The 15,323-nt window shown below is 39.9% G+C and overlaps 2 protein-coding genes across 2 annotated transcripts; both read right to left on the bottom strand.

Moving 5' to 3' along the window:
• Nucleotides 1-5,745: 5,745 nt before the first annotated feature.
• On the bottom strand, nucleotides 5,746-6,843 carry LOC103704216 (cytosolic sulfotransferase 8-like). The gene has a single exon (XM_008787416.4). The coding sequence runs from the start codon at nucleotides 6,841-6,843 to the stop codon at nucleotides 5,746-5,748; it is 1,098 nt and encodes a 365-aa protein (XP_008785638.2).
• A 5,739-nt stretch (nucleotides 6,844-12,582) lies between these two features.
• Nucleotides 12,583-13,815, bottom strand: LOC103704293 (proline-rich protein 4-like). Its single transcript, XM_008787523.2, has 2 exons — nucleotides 13,538-13,815; nucleotides 12,583-13,453 (listed from the first exon to the last, which is right to left on the bottom strand). Exons 1-2 carry the CDS (start codon nucleotides 13,737-13,739, stop codon nucleotides 12,819-12,821), a joined length of 837 nt encoding a protein of 278 aa, XP_008785745.2. The 5' UTR covers nucleotides 13,740-13,815; the 3' UTR covers nucleotides 12,583-12,818.
• Between the last annotated feature and the right edge of the window lie 1,508 nt (nucleotides 13,816-15,323).

The following is a 15,323-nucleotide window of genomic DNA, read 5'->3' as shown; positions in this document are numbered from 1 at the left end:
CTCCAACCAGAAAGAGCTGGGCTCCTTTGAAACGGTTGTACGATTTGTTTGGAACTCTGAAGTCAAAGTCGGCAATTCGGTTCTAAAAATATGAGATATCCGGGCGCATCACGGTATGAGCTGGATTTACAACACTTCTCAGTGGCCGGTAACCTGTCAAATATTACACCTCGTAAAGGTCATGTTTCGTCACACCCAAAGCTAGATCTAAGATATATAGTTATAAAATCTAAACTCAAGCATAAATCCAATTGAAACCCTATCAAATGTTACACCTCGTAAAGGTCACGTTTCGTCGCACACAAAGCTAGATCTAAGATATATAGTTATAAATCTAAACTCAAACATAAATCCAATTGAAACCTTATCAAATATTACACCTTGTAAAGGTCAGATATCATATCTGCGTAGAAATTAGATATTTTGTGTGTGCGTGTTTTTGTGTGTTAGTGTTAGGTTGGATTTTAAATTTTCGGGTTTGGATCAGTCTAAATCCAAAACCAAACCAGTAAAACTTCTGGCCTAGTTTTGAAATTCAAATCTAATGAAATAATTTGTTTATTTATTTATTTTTTATATGGCGGATAGATCATATACTTTTGGTATTGACACATCCAATAACATCAGAAAATAAGATGTGGCCTAAGAGTGGAGGAATGGTCCCATAGCTCTTCCAAAAAATGCTGCCAGAATGCTGCGCAACAAAGAATGCAACCCAATCGGCTGCCTTATTTACTCCCTGTACACATGGACTACTTGGAATGCTGAACGCTGTGCAATCCCTCATCAGCCTAAGGATGTCCTACAGTAGTGGATAACCATAGTCCTTCCTGCCTCGACTCTAGATCCATCCAATAACAGTGGCAGAGTCTCCTTCCAAATAAACGCATTCCGCCCCCAAGGTGTGCCTAGCATAGGTGATATCTTTCCATTCAGCCCTCAGCTCCGCATCGGTCATGGATATATCAAAAAGCAGGAACCTTCGGTCGCCACTAATCTAGAGTCGGGTCCTCTGATCACAAAGTTGGCTCTGCCTCTACTTTCGCCACTCGATACAGTACCATCGAAGTTAACTTTAATAAAGCTCGGGAGTGGGTACTCTCAGTAGATGAAAATCATCTGGAATGTTGCAAGAGCTGAATGGGAGTCCCAGATGTTCCTCGCCTTCATGATATCTTCGGCGGCAATATATTGTAAGATCTCAGTAGCCTGAAGTAGAGCCCTCTCAATAATAACCCTCGACTGCTGCCTTCTATTCTCAAATACTCGAGCATTTCTCTCAAGCCAGATTTGGTATGCAAGATAGACAGTTCTGACTCCCAAGGATAGTAGAGCTCTCATCATGATTCCTTTCAAATAATTGAGGAAAGCCTCAATGGAACTTGTGTTCTACATGAAGCTCCAGGTAACTCCCAACATTCCCCAGACCTCCCTCGCACTTGGGCAGTCAAATAAAATATGTTCCACCATCTCCACCTCTCCGAACATGTATCATAGGCTAAAGGAATCCTCAAACCTCTGCCGCCCAAAACACCCTTGGTTGGGAGATACTCCCGTGCTACCTTCCAGAGGAATAAGGCCATTCGGGGATGAATGCGAAGCATCAAGATTCAATCATCTTCCATCCTCTGCGAGGACTCCACTCTGTATAAATTACAGAGATCACTGGCTCTGACCTTTGATCTACAAGTCAATCTCCAAATCCTCCCGTCAGGGACTCCTCACCTGGGAATTGACACGCAAGGATTCTCTTCGCCAGCTGGCCCCCAAAGATTTGCTGGATAGTCCCAACATCCCATCTTCTCTCCCCAAGGAGAAGCAGATCACAGACCTTAAGCCCTTTGCATGCTGTGGATCAACCATAGTAGGTCAGACTAGCATCAGCCATTCTGACATCCAAACATCATCCATCACATCTATGGATCTCCCATCTCTAAGCGACCATCTGATGTTGGAGAGTACCCATGGTGCTTGAGCACACATCTCCCTCCAAATGGAAAAACAATGTCAACCGGCTTGGAACTCTACCACTGTAGTTTGCAAGCCATACTTGGCCCTCATCATGGAGCTCCGCAATCCCTTCGGTTCGAGTAAGTACCTCACCATATGTCTGGCTGCTAAGGCCTCCCTTCTCATCAAGAGCAATTGGATACCCAATCTCCCACTATATAGAGGCTGACAAACGATCTCCCATACCACCAAGTGCACACCTCCCCCGCCCCCATGCCTCCCCCAGAGAAAATTTTTGAAATCCAATCTCATCAATAGGGCCTGAGGAATGATAGCATTGGGCATCATGCAAATCAGTATGGAAATTAAGACAACTCTCACTAGGGTGACTCCATCCATCATCGATAGTACTTTCGACTGCCAACCCTCAAGCTTCTGCTGGATGTTCTACTCTATACTACTGCATCTGCCCTCTACAGTCGTCTCCTTGATATAGGTACCCCGAGATATCTCCAGCCATCCTCCTGCTCACCCACTCCCTAGGACTCCTTAATGTACAGTCTGAGTTGGGACTTCGTCCTAGGGCTAAAGCATACCACAAATTTGGTGAGGTTGAATTTCTACCCCGACGCTACATAATAGTCCTCCATAATCCTCCGAATAATGTGGGTGTTCCATTTAGTGGCATGGGCAAGTAGCATACAGTTGTCTGGACTAGGGGCAAGCCTATAGGCCTCAAGAACCAGCGCTAGGGAGGCAGCCCATAGGGCACTGGACATGGTGTCAATACAAATAATAAACATGTAGGGCAAAAGGGGACAACTTTGTCATATACCCACAGTGGATTCAAAAAAAGCCGTCGACTTACCATTCACCAGAATAGCAAAGGATGTAACTCGTGCACAACTCATGATCCACTTAATCCAAGTTCAGCTCCATGTCCAGCTTGATTGCCATTAAGCTGCGCCGACATAATGCCCATTGAAGATCATACATAAAATCTTGAGTAGTCAGAACATTGTCCGAGATACTCCGGCCTCCCACAAAGGCTCCTTGCTCTAGATAGTAAGGCAAGGTATAATATTCCTTAATCTGATCGCCAAAATCTTCTCAATAATCCTGTATAAAGTGGTGCATAAGCTAATTGGTCCATAATGGCCCAGCTCCGAAGCATCTTGTCTCTTCAGGATGAGGGTAACAAAAGTCCTCCTCTAGGATTTGGGCATCAAACAGGTATTGAAGAACTGATGGATGACTGCTACAATCTCGTACCATAGAATAGTCTAGTACCTCCTAGAAAAGAAGGGGAAAATCCATCCGGCCAGGTGTCTTGTCATCTACTAGTGACCATAAGGCCTCCTGGATCTCCTGGCTTCAACCAGACTGGTGAGGGTAGTGCTCTCCAAAGTAGAGACCCTCCTTGGAGGTGATGGCCCAAACGACTGCTCACTAGATCCATACTGTGTCGTCCACCTCGACTTGAAGAACTGCATAAGCTCTCGGCTAAAGGCATCATCATCCTCTAGCATCCGATCGTTACTTTTCCTCAACCTCCTGATTAGGTTCCTCTATCTCCGATGATAATAGATTGGTGAAAAAAATTCTGGTGTTTCGATCGCTGCCCATGATCCACTGTACTCTAGACTTCTGCTATCAGAGGGTCTCCTATTGGTGTAGGAGAGAATAGTGTATTGCCAACTTTGACCTAAGCTCATGCAACTCCACCTAGGAAAGACCTCCATTCTATTTCTCTACAAATTGAAGGTGTGCAATAGAGGTCTCTATCTCCTCCAATCTCCTAAAGATGTTCTCCACCTCCTCCCTATTCCACATTCGCAGGCAACGTTTAGTTAACTTTAGCTTTTGGGTAATGCGGTACATCATGTCACCTTGGACCGTCGTGCGTTAGATACCTCACACAATGTCCAAGACTGAGGATAAAAGAGCCATATATTCTCAAAGCGGAAGGGGGGCAATAAGAAGAGGAAGACTCAGTGCTAACCAAAACTAGTCAGTGATCCGAAGCAATGCAAGACAGATGACGCACCTGATAATCCAGAAACCACTGGATTCACCTAGCTATAGAGAAGGCCCGATCAATCCTCTCCCATACTCAAGTCTGGCCCTGGCGTTGTTGCACCAAGTTTATCTTGGACCAATGAATCCCAAATCAGTCAGACCGTTGGTGGCTATAAAATCTTGAAACTCCCTGACCTCGGTCTTAGTAGTGAAAATTCGCCTTTCCCTCCTCTTCCCCTGGGCCCATCGACACAATTAAAGTCGCCCGCCACCATGGTAGGGATGCCCTGTTGGATCAGGCTGGTCACCTCACTCCACAATCCTTGGCGCTCTCTATATCAGTGCTAGCATAGACAATCGATAAAAGCCACGAATCTCCATTGCATTCAGAAATCATCATAATAATTTGTTGATTGCAATTATGAAATACATTTATAATTTGCAAATCCTATTCTCCACATTACAAGGATACCATCCAACAAACCTCTGAACTCAAATGCATAGAATCTCCAAGAAGGTGAAAAGCGACGCTTAGCCCTGAGGAGGCTCCTTTTGGACAGCTGCGTTTCAAGGAGCACATATACATCCAAACTATAAAGCAACACTAGCCTTCTAAGGAAGCATGAGAATGATGATTTTCTGGCCCCTATAATTTTAAAATAAAAGTTTCATGATGCCGCGGATAAGTTCGTGCTCGACAAGACTCTCAATCTCAGTCTTCCGTGGCATAGAATAATTTATCAGATATTTTGTTGTGCTCGAGACCACCCTGAACCTCAGCCTTCCGTGGCAGGGAATAATTTATTAGATATTTCGTTCTCAAAACCCAATATTTTGGATAGGTTTCGCATCAGCAAGATAAGAGAGTTTCTTTAGAATCACTCATACACGCGTGAAAATTAATTGAGCCACTTTCCTCCTCACAAACACAGAATTGATAACGTAGTCCTTTTTTTTTTTTTACTATAATAACGTGGTCCTTTTCCAATCATTCACACACAAGAGACAATAAATCGAGCCACTTGGAATTGAAACGCTTGCAGCCGAACCCTGCACAAGGGCGTGCGTTGGCTGCTATCACAGTGACAAAGTAGTGTACACAGAAATCGAAAAATGCAATAAAAAGCTGGCAAACTAAACTAGACTTTTCCTCCCAGATAAACCCATCCAAATTAATTTGGTTATATAATATTCTTGCTCTCGCACATATGTATACCCATACATGTTGGGAATTCAAGTTGATCCACAGGCTTAAATCATTAAATTTTGTACCCAACTAATATATCAATCCCTGAACATTTTCTTACTATCTAATATGGGATTATCTGTCTGTACATGGATTTCCAACAACACACACACACACACACACAATATCTCACCAGATTATAAGCCATTTGATTAATTTTTATCTATATTATAAATAAAAAAACTAGGAAGCGGAAAAAAAAGTAGGGCTTCATCTCATAGCGTTTACAATAAACACGATATCTGCAAGAGTTGCTCCTCGAAATGATTCAAGCTACAGTGGTGTTTATATTTGTGCTGCCTTCTCTGTGCGATGTACATACATATATCATTGGACTAAATTTTTATTACTTAAAAACAACTCATGGGACAATAAAAGTTTGTAAAGAGAGTTAAATCACACTTTTTTTTTGTTTGACGCAAGCAGAGGAAACAATAGCTTCCCCCAAATTTATTTAGAAAAGGAAATAAGAAGGTAAATCACACTCTGAAAGCACATTTAATTCACGATATCATTCTCAGGAAAGAATGTTACACCTGATGAACCGGATTCTCGTCCATTAATGTAGCAGCTTCCAACCAGGTTCTCCCAAGGGTCAGACCGGATCCCTTCAGCCTCTCTTGGGTGATCTCGTCCAGCCTCTGTGCCATCTTCGGACTCAGAAGGTTCCTCCAATCCCCTACCTTTCCTTTCCTGAAGAAAGACGCAAATGTTGGAGGGGCTGTCGGGGCTTTTGCGTTAATTACGCCAGTAGCATTTATCTCCAGGTTGCTGAGGTTCTCAAAGCTACACAGCCTTACGAGCTCCTCCACCACCCCTTGCTTCTCTTCCTCCGGGGAGAATGGGCACCCGATGAACTCCGCCATTCTTTTCACATTTGCCACCGGCTTTTCCATCAGCTCCTCATACTTCAAGAACAGCACCTTGCCGGGCCTTCCCAAGCTCTCCTTCCAGTACCCGAGAGCGTGCTCCCATATCAGCCCAAACGGGCAAACGCCCTCGCAGAACATCTCGAAGGCCCTTGCCAATGGAATCGGCTCCTTGTCCGTCTTTGAGCCTAACTTCGCATTGAAATGCCACCGGGAGACGAACACGTCCTTGGGGTCCCGGCAAACGTATATGATCCGGCAGCCGGAGCCCTTGATCGACTCCGACAGCAGAGAGTAAGGCGCGTGGGAGCTGAAAATCCGAGGAGAGGGCTGGGGTTCCACTGAGGAAAGTTTACCCAAAAAGAAGAGTCTGTCCAGTGACTCCACGCACTGATGGGGATTGAGGCTAAGGAGAGGGTGGCGAGCCAAAGAGTGCTGCGTCCGAGTCCGGATGGTGAAGGCCAGGGCTTTTAGCCAGGTGGTGCCGGACTTGGGGTAGCTCAGGAGGAGGAGGTCATCAGGGCGGGCCGTGAAGCGCTGCCGGACGGCGATGATGCCCCTGAGGAAGTGCTCAGGGATCCAGACGCCTTGGTATTGGCGGAGGCGCATGGGAACCAATCCTTCATCTAGTGGGAGGGTGGAGATGAGATCGTCGAATTCTTGGGAAGGTTTTGCAGTTTGCTCCTCTCCATCCTCTTTTCGTTTCGAGTCTAGTTGGACCGAGTTAATGGAGCTGGAGAGAGACGGAAGGGTGGCCATGGGAGCAGGGTTGGAATTGCTTGGCTCCTTTCAGACCAGCGAGTCCAGAGTCGAGGACCAGGGAAAGCCAGTAAATATCTACTTTCATTGACGGCCGCCAAAACCAAGCCTTTCTGAGCTCCCCTGCTGGAATCCACCGACGCTGGTACGATATCTACCTTCCAAATGAATTGGGACAAGGGTTGTATCTATTGTGCGATAGAAGGATTCATATTCCTTAGCACGAATCCACCGTTCGATCGCGCAAATCTTCGTCGTGGACGAAGGATTTGAGTGCTTTGCAATCTGTGCTGGGTGCGATCTAATGGTTCATGTCCCTCGAAAGTCAATCATTCTTCGGCGAAAAGGATACAACCCGCGACCGGTACAAGACACGAATCCGTATTTAGCTCAAGCTCAACGGTGCTTAAAAACGTGTTGCCCCACCAGGAGAAAAAAATCCAATGGGGCGGGGACCAGAAAAGAAAATATGAAGTGGATATATTTTACCATATTTCTTCTCATGCTCTTCTCATAGCGGTAGTTCGAGCTGTCTTTTTGTTCGTTTGTTCCTAAAGTTTTTTTCCTACTTTAAGTCCCTTTCTTCTCCTATAAATATATTTTTTACAAAATTATTATATCTAAAAATTTATTAAATTTATAAAATAATATATATGTAATTTATTAGACAGAGTTAGAAAGCTATGTACTGTGTACCGATACTAATGAATACCATATTTTAGAAACTACTTATTGATTTATCTTGAGATATGTATTGGACTTAATTTACTTTGTGTGTATCATCTAGTCATATAATTTATACTGATAAAATGTATGTTCTGAAAATTATGTATTGATTTGCTTAAAGGTGTGTATTAGATTACTTTTGTGTATATTATCTAATCATATAGTGTGTATTGGTGAACATGATGTTTTGAAAACTGCATATTAATTTGCTCGAAGGTTTGTATTGGGTTGCTAATTTGCTATATAACTAATTTTCTATGTATCTATCATCTAATTGTGTGTTGTGTATCGGTGAACGTTATGTTCTGAAAATTACGTATCGATTTACGTAAAAGTATGCATTGAGTTGCTAGATAACTAATTTACTTAATGTGTATCATCTGTCTATTTTAGATATATCATAAAAAATATATTTTAAAATTTTAAAAAAGAAATGTCGCTGCGATTAATTTTTTTTAATTATGGCACTCACAACTCTATTAGTAAGAAATTTTCAATTTCTGAACTTCTATTTTTAAGATTAATGTTAAAAAAAAGTATGATAAAATAGTAAACCTGCTAGAAACATTTACCATGCCGCTTCATAATTACCTTGTCCCTCTCACCTGCCGACAGGGATCGCGACTTTATTTGTCCCTTTCACCTGCCGGCAGGACCCTCTGCAATGCCATCCAAATTGTGGGCTCTCACATCCATTATAAATCCCATAACGTTGTCCCCACAACCCCGTCAACGTACCTTAGGGGCGCATTTGGTAACCCTAACAGGATCATCATGATGATCTAAGATCTCCGGTGATCCAAATGCTGGAATGATTTGATTCCCAGTGATCTAAGATCAATGTGTTTGGTAGACCATGGTCCAATGATTAAAAATTTTTGGATATCCATGAGTAACTTATTTGGTATAGTACGGGGATCCAAGATCACCGACCACATAATACCATAAATACCCCAGAAATTGTTAGTCTTTATTATTGATAAATGCTTATTAAACTTATATTTGTTTAATTGAATCTTTCTTTTATGATCTTGTTTTTATTATTGGTTTCTATCATTGAATTTTGCTCAAATTTGATTAATATCTCAAAAAGTATCCGATTTATATCTATATTCGGATAAAAAAATATGGATATGTTTAATATCCGATTAGTATCCATATCCATTTTGAACAAATATAGATATGCTTAATATCCGATTCGTATCCATATCTGTTTAGAATAAATGTGGATATTAATTTGATATCCATTTAATATCTATATTTGTATCCATATTGGTTACAAAACATGAATACAAATATGGATATATCAATATCTAATTCATATCCGATCTGTTTTTAGCCTTAGACCCAACCCATATATATGTATATATACATATGTATTTTAATTTTTTTAATTTTTCAATATGTTTAGACGCAGTCTAGCCTATCGGACATCAACTCTATATAAAATAAACTTTTTATATTTAAATCTAGCCCCTGCTCATGTGGTCCAACTCATCGAACATCAACCCTATAAACCGAATTAAATAGAGCTGAATTTTTCTGGTCGGTTTGAATCAATTTTTTTAGCAGGCCGGTTCGGTCTCAATTTTGGTTTTAGAAAACTGATTTAATTTGCTTCAGTTCCAGGAATTACCTTAAACCCATCCGAATTGAAATGTGCGCACCTCCACTGTACCAGCTGCTTTCCAACGGTGCTGCAATGGGAGATACAAGCTTATATAAGAGTGATAGTGTTCGGCAAAAGATATCATATTTCCTACCAAGTTTTCAGATGAATCATTTTTCCCTCATAAAAGCAGCAACATCATCGAACCCAGAAAGCTAATTTAAACATTGACCCTACATTATTTGTTATCATACTTCAATTCATATAACCAATGGTAATCCTCCATGTTCCGAGTACTACTAAAAGGTCTAAACAAAGAGTAAAAACTGTGAGATTTGATATGAACAACATTCATCTTCAATGCACAAGAAATAGTCAGTCAGATAAAATAGAATACAATCTCCATTGTAGAAAGGTTCTGAATTTTATAATTTTTAAGCGAAAACTTTGCTGCTATTCATAATTGAAGAGGTGATCACTTACTTAAATTTTAATTTAGAACTCGTAGTTTTTATATCTGACATCATCAGCATGCATCTTATCACCCCAGCATTTTTTTGCTCTTCAACCGCGTCCACCATGCATGAACGCCAGATGCATGGGCCAATAACCAAAAATAAATCCATTAACCAGCAATATAAACCAACAATACTCATCAGCTGATAATATAAAAAAAATGAAGCTCTTTGATGAAATAGTAACAAATAGTATATTTTTACCTCTTAAAGCTTAGACAAGGTTGTTCTTGACCCTTGGAGCTATAAAATCAGACCGCGTATGCTTGACCCTGACCCTACCCGACTACATTTTCTGGTTTTTGATTTTAGATCCGGATCCAACATATTGCCTAATCCAGTCAGGTCAGATCGATGTATTGCCTTCGTCTGGTGTTACAAGCTCAGTCCTCTTTTTAATCGTAATGGGCAAGAAGTTATGTCAATTAAGGGAGCCCTGTTAATGGCCCAAGGTAGGCTTATTATTATTATTTTTTTGGGTAGAAAACAACATTCATATAGCTCTTACATGGGTACAACCTGTCAAGCCAGAAACAATAATTAGCCTAGAACTGCACAACTTTCAACGTGCTAATAATTGCCTTCCTATAAAATTTTCACAAGATTTTAATTTAGTTTTTTAGACACCACATTTATAGTTCATGGCAGATTAATTAGCCTAGAAATGAACTTTTTAAAATTTCATCAACACTTAGCTTCAAGGACATGTACATCTGTCATAGATCAAATCTAAGGAGACTTTCTTCTTCCTTCTTGCTACTACCAGTAATTATGATCCAATGAAGAGATTATATTGCAATTTTCTTCTTCTTTTCCCTTTTACGAGCAATTGAGAAGGGAACTCCTGAGACAATTAGATTGCAATATTTCAATAGCATCATGACCTTTCTACTAATCGTTATTCCATTAGTTTATGGGTAGAATTTTTTCCTAAGAAGTTTATTGTAAGGGCCAACAGAACTTGGTCCTGATGATTGGGAACTCTCTCCCCTCAGCAATGTGCTGGGTTGTCTTCGTATCTCCCAGAGAAATTAAAAAAAAAATAGTTGGTGGAAACATGAAAATCGCAACAATAGAATCTGACATTAGATTGGAACCATATGAAAGGGACCATCATGTTGAAGAGGTATGCTTTGTTTTGACCTCAGGTTTTAGTCAATAGTTGAATGTGAGATTTTTGTGTATCGGTTAAATCTAGAGTTCTAGCCCAATTCTTTTAAGAGGTTGGAAAGAAAAGATTGGCCTTGGACTCTACGTTTGTTATGACCAAAAGTGGAGGAAAAAGAGTTAATTAGAAAAGACATGATGAGAACCGGATACGAGACCTACTGGCACCTCTTAAAGGCTTTCCTTTGGAGGAGTTTTAGGGTTCAAATCCTGGGTATTCCTCAAAAAAGAAGAAAAAGAAGTAGAATAAGAATCCATCATCCCTAAGAAGCATTAAATTTCCTGTACCAGAAAAAAAGCAAGCTTAAAACTTTATCTATATTGCAAGAAATGCATGCTTCATCTCTTTGGGTTCATTTCATTATCTTGTGATTAATGAGGTCCAACATGTGAGAAAAAAATGTGGAAGACACAATAAAATTGTGATGATAAGTAATTTAGAAAACTATTTCAACAATAAAGGCACCCTTTAGTGGATTACAAACAACATGCCTCATGATGCAGGAGAGATAAAAATAAACAAATATAAAATATTAAAAAAATATAGCTTACATTTTATATAAAATATAATATATCTTACCAAATATGTGACATATAGAATAATTTTTAATGCTTGTAAGGAAAAAATAATTCTCGGCTTAGTCTAGAAATAATAAAATCTTCAAAATAATAGAAGAAAATACAGAATTATGTAGACTTAAATAAAGTACATTAACTTTATTTATAATAAATCCAAAAGTCTCTCCAATCAACAACTACTAAAAAAAAATCTCTTGTTAATCTTGATAGATCATATACACTTCCGATCGAGGATTTTCATCATGATGGCCTCCTCGATCTTCATTCATTGAACATATTTCACCTTCCTGAAGTTTCCATCCTGAATCATCCTTCTTATTATGTACTTCTCGACACATAGAAAACTTTCAGCTCAAGAGAAAAAGAAAAATACTTTGATCCTTTCCTTTCTTTTAGGCTTTTTTCCTTGTCCTACACCAATTGTTAAATCCTAAAAATAAGAAAAAGCAAATAAAATCTTCCCATATAAGGAATGAACACTCCCCCTTTGTAGGCTTCCTTGTTGAATAAGATGCCATACTTGCTAATAAATCAAGAATAATCATAAATATATACATCTCTGTAATAAAAAACGAAAAAAAAGGAAAAAAGTAGAGTAGCAAGATAGCACTCCAAAATTACAAAGTTTAAATAAAAATCCATCTGGTCATGCAGATCAATTTCAATTGGCTTATCAATTTGTTGGGTTTGTTCTTATACTACTAAACATTTTGTTCAGAAACTACTAAGTAATTGAGGTCGTGTGCATATGATCTTACATAGAATCAAATTATTTGTCATCTCAATGCAATGGGATTGGTACAACTTGGCAAGCATCGAGTCATTGCTTTGATTAAGTGTAGACCCAAGCAAGTGCAATACTTTGACCAAGTGATCTAAGTATGGGCTCAACAAAACCAACCAGGCCAAAATGCATAAAACGAAGCCCCTTAAGCCCAAAACAAACCAGCCCAAAATGGCCCGCTCAGAATCTATCTTTTAGAATTTAATCCTAAAGAAAAAGCCCCTTACTGAGAAGAGAGGGGCGTGGTGACTTGTGCTTATTTGCTTACCAACCAACGTTATGATTTGAAGTTACAATGAAAAAAAGCTTTGCCAGAAAACAGAAAAAGAAAAAGAAAGTTGCAGTAAAAGTTTGCGCCTCAACATTCTTCAGGGTTTTCATTACAATTGTAAAAACATTCTTAGGAACCAGAATTTTAATTTCTTTAAGCCAGTCCATTTGCTATTCGAATAGCAAACTCACATTTACGTTATCACTTGTGCTCATCTAAAAAGCAAATGCCTGTACGTAGAAAACTCAACAGCTACATAACAACTTCAGCAGATGATATAGTGTCATTAACCCAGCACAACTTCGGATAAGGATACAGTCTCATTCATGGGGAGGTCTCCTTTGATGGCACAGCTGGTGGTGGAAGCGATGGTGGTGGCTGCGGCACAGCTGGTGGTGGAAGCGATAATGGTGGCTGTGGCACAAGTGGTGGTGGCTGCGGCACAGCTGGTGGTGGAAGCGATGGTGGTGGCTGCGGCACAGCTGGTGGTGGAAGCGATGGTGGTGGCTGTGGCACAAGTGGTGGCAGAAATGGGTTGGGTGGCAGCGGAAGTCCACCACCAAAAGGCGGCAATGGAAGAAATGGGTTGGGTGGCAGCGGAAAAGGTGGAAAGAAGATTAATGCTTCGTGACCGAGCTTCTGATCTCCAACAATTGTCTTCTGATCGCAGAGCTCCGGTTGCTTCGAAGGCCGGAAGGTGAAGAACCCAGCTGAGAAGACATGGACCCCGTTCCTTATAGACTTGAGACGGAGGCCGGCGGAAATGGCAGAGGAAGCTACCGAACAGAATGGCAGGTTGCTTCTAATTAGCTCCACCGAGCAAGACTCGATCAGTTTTACGTCCTCGCTGATCTCAAGCGGCAAACGAACTCTAAACACCCCGCGCCCGTTGGTCTTCACCTCCTTGCGGAAGCTGGGCTTGGTCGCCGCATTCCCGCATTCAACTGCCACCGAAGCACCTGTGGTGAAAGTAGAACAAAGAGTTTGTCGGATGTTTGAAAGATTGGATCTTGTTCAAGTGAGATAGATGTGAAAGGATTGACCTGCTATGAAGTGGCTTGGCTTCGAGAACTCCTTTTGAAAACAGGTGTCGCAGTAAACAGTTCCCACCACCACTGCAGATGGGAGACGGTTTTCTGCAAGGTTGGCAGCTAAAGAACAATGGAACAAGCAACAGAATGATAGGATTAACAAGCAGGAGACTCTAGAACACGTATCCATTGTCTCAAGGCAGTGAACTATCATCGCATGTCGGCTAAACGCAGGCTGTTTAAGAATTTATAATATTTTCCTTTTCCTTTTCTCTTCATCTTACCTTCCTCTCTCTCCTTAATTTCTTTCCTTCCTTCTTCTTCTCTTTTCCTTTCCCTTTTTTTTTCCTTTCTCTCTTCTTTCCTTTCTTCCTTCTTTTCTTTCGTTGCATGTGAGCCAAACGTAGGCTGTTTAAGAATTTATATATTTTCCTTTCCCTTTTCTCTTCATCTTACCTTCCTCTTTCTCCTTTATTTCCTTCCTTCCTTCTTCTCTCTTTCTCTTTCCTTTTTTTTTCTTTTCTTTCCTTTCTTCCTTTTCTTTCTTGGTCTCCCTCTATTTTCTTTTTCTTTTCTTCATTTCTTTGTTCTTTCTTTTTTTTCTTCTTCTTTCTTTCCTCCAATGGATGGGAATGTTAAAAGTGCACTACAGTGCTTCAAGCATTCATAACCTTCCATAAACGAAATCATAACTTTGAAAAATAATTAAAAACAAAAAGATTAAAAAATTTAAAATAAAGCTAAAAATACTATACTAGTACCTAATTGGTATGCACTTAATTATCTTGCATTGGTATGGTATAACTCCATACCATACTACTCAAGTATGGATATTGTACATAGTACCGAGAGTATGGACCTTATATTAATTCCTCCAAGGAATCAAATGGTAAGAGCTACTTGGCATCCCCTTTTCATTTGAAATCTATTTCAGCTTAGAATCATGCATAATCTCGCCTATTATAGTATATACAATATTGAATATCATAGCTATGGAGCTACCACATATTACACACATAATCTTAGTATTATATCTCGGATCAATTTTTAAAATTATGGGATCTGATTGTCATATTCAAAATTAGTATTTCTATCAAATCATAAGATTTTGCTATTGTATTATACTATATTTGATCCCTAGTATCTTTTTTATAATCATGAAATTTTATTGTTGTATTCTATTATATTTGAGGGCTCAACTTGTATATAAAGCATAGCAATGCCATGAACAGAATAAGGCAATTCAAACCATACGTCCAATACAAATTGTTCATGGTATCAGAGCGGGTTTTTTCTTGATTAGTTAACCCCTTTTTTTTGTCCTCCTATAATCCTCTCGGTGTTTGTTTTTCTTGGCCCTCTATTCTCATTTGATAATCATGGCCTCTTCTACTGTTATTTTTAATCCTAGTATTAATATAACGTCACCATTCTTTCTCCATCATTCAGATAACCCAAGCATGGTTCTGGTCTCTCAAGTTCTCACTAGTGATAATTATCCTCTATGGAGGTGTGCCATGAAGATTGCTTTCTTAGCCAAAAATAAAATTGGCTTTACTTATGGCTCACTTGAGAAGTTTGACGAAAGTTCAGCAATACTTGATGCAAGGCAACGTTGCAACACAATGGTGTTTTTCTAAATTTGGAACACAATCCAAAAAGATCTTGTGAGTAGCATAGTCTATTTTGAAAATGCAAAAGAGGCACGAAAAGATCTGGAGGAGTGCTTTTCTCATAATAAGACTGCCCAAATTTATTGTATCAAGCGAGATATCTCGATGCATATTCAAGATCAATC

Source organism: Phoenix dactylifera, chromosome 15, assembly GCF_009389715.1.
Source record: "Phoenix dactylifera cultivar Barhee BC4 chromosome 15, palm_55x_up_171113_PBpolish2nd_filt_p, whole genome shotgun sequence".
NCBI lineage: Eukaryota > Viridiplantae > Streptophyta > Magnoliopsida > Arecales > Arecaceae > Phoenix > Phoenix dactylifera.
Note: the sequence above shows the minus strand (reverse complement) of the source record. Positions and strands in the feature narration are given on the sequence as shown.